The sequence below is a fragment of the Eurytemora carolleeae genome, unplaced genomic scaffold (genome assembly GCF_000591075.1).
Source record: "Eurytemora carolleeae unplaced genomic scaffold, Eaff_2.0 scaffold2, whole genome shotgun sequence".
Lineage (NCBI taxonomy): Eukaryota > Metazoa > Arthropoda > Copepoda > Calanoida > Temoridae > Eurytemora > Eurytemora carolleeae.
The window spans coordinates 984,791-990,863 of record NW_019396051.1 but is presented as its reverse complement, the minus strand read 5'-3'; the positions used below and the strand labels follow the sequence as shown (position 1 = coordinate 990,863).

General features: G+C 35.1%; 1 protein-coding gene across 1 annotated transcript; it reads right to left on the bottom strand.

Annotated features, from left to right (window-relative positions):
* Positions 1-3,145: 3,145 nt before the first annotated feature.
* On the bottom strand, positions 3,146-5,314 carry LOC111705413 (transcriptional repressor CTCF). The gene is made up of 3 exons (XM_023477958.1): positions 4,487-5,314; positions 4,195-4,294; positions 3,146-4,135 (listed from the first exon to the last, which is right to left on the bottom strand). Exons 1-3 carry the CDS (start codon positions 5,156-5,158, stop codon positions 3,327-3,329), a joined length of 1,581 nt encoding a protein of 526 aa, XP_023333726.1. The 5' UTR covers positions 5,159-5,314; the 3' UTR covers positions 3,146-3,326.
* Between the last annotated feature and the right edge of the window lie 759 nt (positions 5,315-6,073).

Below are 6,073 nucleotides of genomic sequence, written 5' to 3'. Positions count from 1 at the left end.
TGTATACTAGCTAGGTCTAGGTATACTATAGTTATGTCTATTTATGCAAGCTAGGTCTAGGTTTAGGTATACTATAGTTATGTCTATTTATGCTAGCTAGGTCTAGATCTAGGTATACTAGCTATGTATTGGTATACTATAGTTATGTCTATATATGCTAGCTAGGTAGCTAGTATACCTAGATCTGGACCTAGCTATATAGCATAAGTATAAAGTATGAAAGACTAGTTTTAAAATCGTAGTATCATATGGAGAGAGATGTAACTAAACCCCTTTTCATAAATATTATTACAAATCATATCTAGATCAAATCTTACAAGTATACAATACATACAAAAATGTAATTTTTTATCAAAGCAGGTCGTGGGTGAATAATTCAAGGATGTGTAAACCTTTCTTTTTAATTGAAGAAAGCTATTTAAATAATTGATTTCTTTTCTGATCCAAATATATTTTTTGATGTTCATAACATCATGTCTGTTTACTTTTAAAAAACTTGCTGTTCTGCCCACCCTGAGGTTTATACAGTTTATAAGGCATAAACATTTTATTTGCTTCTTATATATCTATTAAACACTGAGGCTCAATTATGTATTATGTACAGTAGAAACAAATGGAAATCAAAATAAAACCAAAATGGTTCAAACTTTCAAAGAGATCTTTCCAGTTATCCCCGAACCATTCACACTTTTTCAACTGTTCTCATTAAACTCAATAACGGATGGGCAAATTATGCCTGGTAAATTTTGTCCTGTAAACTCCAATTCTCCTCATTCCTGTAAACTCCAGTTCTCCTAGTTCAGCTTCGTCCTGTAAACTCCAGTTCTCCTCATTCAGGTCCGTCCTTTGAACTCCAGTTCTCCTAGTTCAGCTTCGTCCTCTAAACTCCAGTTCTCCTCATTCAGCTCCGTCCTGTAAACTCCTGTTCTCTTCATTTAGATCCGTCCTGTAAACTCCAGTTCTCCTCATTCAGCTCCGTCCTTTGAACTCCTGTTCTCCTCATTCAGCTCCGTCCTTTGAACTCCTACTCTCCTCATTCAGCTCCGTCCTTTGAACTCCTGGACCTGTTCTCCTCATTCAGCTCCGTCCTTTGAACTCTTGTTCTCCTCATTCAGCTCTATTCTGTTAACTCCAATTCAGCTTGGTGGTGTAAACTTCTGTTCTCATTATTTAGCTCCGTCCTGACATCTCCAGGTTTCATCTTTCAACCTTGTTCTGTAAACTCAAGTTTTCCTCAGTCAGCTCAGTCCTATAAAAAGCCAGTTCTATTCTTTCAGCTATGTCCTGTATACTACTCATTCAGTTCCATCATATGAAATCTAGTTCTATACAGACAGCTTTACTCTAAAAAGTCCAGTTCTCCCCTTTAGGCTTCTTTAAGTGAGCGTCAGTTCTCCTCATTTAGCTCCGTCCTGCAGTTAACTCTAGTTCTCCTCATTTAGCTCCGTCCTGCAGTTAACTCTAGTTCTCTTCATTTAGCTCCGTCATGCAGTTAACTCTAGTTCTCGTCATTCAGCTCCGTCCTGTAGTTAGTTCTCCTCATTCAGCTCCGTCCTGCAGTTAACTCTAGTTCTCCTCATTCAGCTCCGTCCTGTAGTTAACTCTAGTTCTCCTCATTCAGCTCCGTCCTATAAAACTCAAGTTCTCATCTTTCAGATCCATCCTGTAAATTCCTGTTCTCCACATTTAGCTCAGCCCTGCCAATGCCAGTTCTCTTTATTCAGATCTGTCTTACAGACTCCACTTCTCCTCATTTAGCTCAATCCTGCTCTGGTAAAATTCAGGTTTCCCGGTTTTTTGTTTTGTTCCTGAAAGTCAGTGAGCTCTTGAATGTTGAAATTCATCTTTTCTTTAATTATATACTTGATATCCATGAACGAAACTAGTAATTTTAAAAAGATTATAGTAATTCTAAATTTTGGAGGCGAAAATTGATAGGATTGATAATAATCAATTATTTCGATCATTTGATTTAATTTGTTCGTGATTACAGTGGTTCACATCAGTTATACTATCGAAAACAACAAGTTTTAGACGGAAACATAATTCCTTCTGCTCCTGATATAATCTCTCACAAAGTAAAGACCGGGACCCCTATGAGATCGGTTCCAGGGGATACATCTCTCCTCAGAACAGGGTCAGGATCAAAATTATTTTTAAATTCTGTGAAACATCCAAACCATTTTCAAATTTCCTGAAAAACATCCTACTACATATATATTTGTAAGTAGTAAATCCCAGAACTGGGATTTGTTTATTTGTTTACTCCGCCTGTTAAACCTTTTTTTTAGTAAAAAACACTAAAATTAAATTTGTATAATTAATTGCCACAAATTCTGATTTTCTAATCCCTATATCTTTTGAACCCTATGTCGTAAACCTTTGATATTTCAAACTTGTACTATTTGATCTAACAGAAGTCATAGTCATAGTCATAGTCATAGTCATGTCTACAATATTGGACTGCAAAGATAAATGAATTAGAAAATCAGAGTTTGTGACAAAGACTCAATTCCTTTACAATCCAGTGTTGCTACATATATATACATATACTCTATTATTATTGTTGCAACATGTTATACAAATTTGACTAACATTCAAATTATTTCCTGTTTTGCATATATTTACCTGTTTGATTTTTTATATTGCAATATCTGGAACTGATCATATGATACTTCTTTAATTTAAGGACAAAGGAATTGAGTCTTTGCCACAAATTAAAATTTTCTTATCATTGAATTTTTGCGACTTGATGGTGTAAACCTTTGATATTTCAAACTAAGATTATTTGGTCTAAAAGAATTCTGAGTTTGAAATATCAAAGGTCTACAACATTGGGTTGTAAAACTGTATGGATTAGAAAACGAAGTTTGTGGCAAAGACTCAATTCCTTGAGAAAATGTTAAAGATTTAAATATCTTTAGCTACAAATTTACATAGATGGCTACACACATTTTGAAAAGCGACGTACAACCTTGTTTTGATGCATCCCAGAACAATAACAATCGAATATCGGACAATTTTTAAGTCGTCTTTTGATTCTAGTGTTTTTTGGGCCATCCTCTACAATTTAATTCTAAAATAAGACTGTTATTAAGCTTAACATTCATTAGAACATATAAACAATGATGTCAACTTAACAACATTAACAATTTTTATTTTATTCAAGTTTTATTCTTATAAAAAAAATGATATTTGTGAAATTAGCTAGATATTCATTTTAACTTTCTAAAGAAATGAAACAAAAACACAAACAGAAAGAAAATAAAAACATAAACAAAACTATAAATAAATGATATAATGGGTTTATTACATACAAACTATTGTTATTCCCGATGAACCTTCTTCTTGTGCCTGATAATGTTTGATGACGAAGTTGCTTGATAGTTACAGCTAGTGCAGGAGTATCTGAATCCTTCATGGGCAGTTAGTTCATGATGTTTAGTTTTGTAGTTGTACTGGGAGCTATAATTACAAATCTTACACGGATACATTTTACCATCATGTTTACTTTCTTTATGTACCTTTAATATATATGCTGTACACGCAGAGTATTCACAAAGATCACAGAAAAATCTGACTTTTTCGTGAACTCTCTTCTTGTGTTGATTTAAATCGCTGTTTTTCTGCGCTTTGTAATCACATTGGTCACATGGATAACGAATATTTTCATGTTTACTATTTTTATGATGTTGAAGTCGAGATTTACAGTTGGCAGTGTACGGACACTGATCACACATGAAGGTAACGCCTTCGTGTTTACTTTTCATGTGTATATTTAGGACTCCCTGCCTTGCTGCAATAAAATCACATTGATCACAATAGTATTTCTTACCCTCGTGTTTATGTATTTTATGTTTTCTAAGTGTACTAGGGTCCGGGGAAGAAAATTCGCAGATATCACAGTTATAACGCACTCCTTCATGTTTCGACATGATGTGCTGTTTCAAGTGATCTTTCTTGGTCGAACAATGATCACACTGAGGACAGGGATATCTCACTTTCTCATGAACACTCTGTATATGCTTCTTTAGATTGGCTTTGGTTAAATTTACATAATCACATTCTTCACAATGAAATGGTCCTTCAACTCTAGGCCGTCCGCCCTTTTTTGCCAGATGTTCCAGTTTCGTCTCTGAAAATAAAAATTTTTTCACAAATGTCACAAAACAAAATAACAAAAAAGAAGGACACCTGACATTTGTAAAACATCATCATTTGTTTCCATTTTGATCTCCATTTGATAATATTTCTCCAGTTCCTCATATTTTTTTTCATGTTCCTCTCCATCTTTCTAAACAATGGTTATATATAGTGTCAAAAATCTTTTGTGTCATTTAAACATATTTTAAGCAACCCATCATTGAAAGTGTCATATCCCCCAAAGTTATCCAATTCTGAAGTTTTTGTCAGAAAACCCCCTTCCCTTTCCAGGGAGGGGGTTCTACCCCTGATAAAAATACCGTTAAGTATGAAGGATAAATACCTTCGAAGGATCTGACTCTACATTTTCCTCTTCTTTTACTGTTTCTGGAACCCTGAGAAGAAGAATGCTGTTCCCATCCTCATCTCTGCGTTCCCCTTTATCCTCATTCTTGTCCTCATCTTCGCTACAGGACAAGTCTCCGGAGACAGATATCTCTGGAGAACCTGATCCCATGAATTCATCCTTGAGCTGATTCACGATATTGTAATCTACTGTAAGTTCTCCTGACGATCCGTCCTGAAATATTCCTTGCTCACAAACTATTTGCATCAATTTCTTTGCAACCAGATCATCCAGGTTGAACTTAACCTTGAGATAGAGAACAGATAGGGTTCCATTGCTACCAAAGAATCGTGTATGCTCTCCCTGTGATAGAGCAAGGAGAAGTCTAGCTTGAAGACCTTGATATTTGAGTTCCTCTGTATCTCGAGTAGACCCTGAGATAGGATGGACGGAGAGGATACCAGGATACGAACAGGATTTGTTATATTGTAAACTACAAGGAGCACAAACTATCGGACCCACCTCCTTTTTGTAGCAAGCTCCGTGCACAAAATATTTACAGGATTCACATTCAAGATTATACAATCCGTCAGGGGTGGAGCTCCCACAATAACATTGTATCAGGGAGATTCTTGTTTCTCCTAAATCACGACCTTCTCCAGATTTCATGCTTATATGTTTTATATTTTTATTTTTCAATCATTTACATTCCATAATTACGGTGTGAAACACTGCCAATTTGAGTTATATTGTGAAATGTTTTCTTTAATGTCTTGATACGATATACAATACATATTTGTTTGTTATTGTTTACATTTTAATATATCCGCGCAGACGCAGAAACTCAAAATTATTTTTCTCTCTCTCTTTTCTCTCCTTTGCCTCGTCTTCATTGGATCTGTTTTATTCCTCTGGATATGTCAAGACTCTACGCAAGTTTCCAAGACTTGTTGCAGGAGTTGAAGGGTTTCTACATTTTTAAAGATTTAAATCGTCGTGAATAGTTTTTTTTTATTTTAAAGTTTAATTGATACACATCTGGTATGATTAACATAAAGATAATAATTTAAGAAATTGGAAGACTGAGACTTTTTGTAAACCCGCGTAGAATTATTTTTCCTAGTTGCACTTATAACTTACCTGTTTCAATTTTAATTTTTCAATCTCTTTCATCTCTCTTTTAGCATGTTACGAAAGTGAAGAAAATGCCTGCATGAACACGATAAATGTTAATTGAAGTGAATTAAGCTAACTGAATGAAATTTACTACTGATGCATGTTTTTTTATTCTGAATTGAGCTGAATTCTGACACCGGAAATATCCACTTTAAAATTGGAAAAATTATTACCCTGCCCTGAAACTAAATTAGGTTGGATGAAATCATTGAATCCATAAATGCCACCAAAATTTTTTCAAAAATCCCTTTTAATAGTTATCAAGTTGATTCTGAAAACATGAATACATTCAGAGGGCGATTTTTAGACTCCCCCCCTCAGAGGGGTCCCCCCTAATGTGGCCGCAGCGCCCGGCCCCCTATCCTGTCCAAGCCGTGGCTCTCGTCCCTCCAGTTGTTTATGTACAAA

Excerpts from the sequence above, each read along its gene's own strand:
- LOC111705413 (XM_023477958.1), bottom strand. The coding sequence starts at position 5,158 with ATGAAATCTGGAGAAGGTCGTGATTTAGGAGAAACAAGAATCTCCCTG. Across the intron at positions 4,295-4,486 it reads TAGAGTCAGATCCTTCGAAG|AAAGATGGAGAGGAACATGA; the intron begins GTATTTATCCTT and ends ACCATTGTTTAG. Across the intron at positions 4,136-4,194 it reads TGATGTTTTACAAATGTCAG|AGACGAAACTGGAACATCTG; the intron begins GTGTCCTTCTTT and ends TTTTATTTTCAG.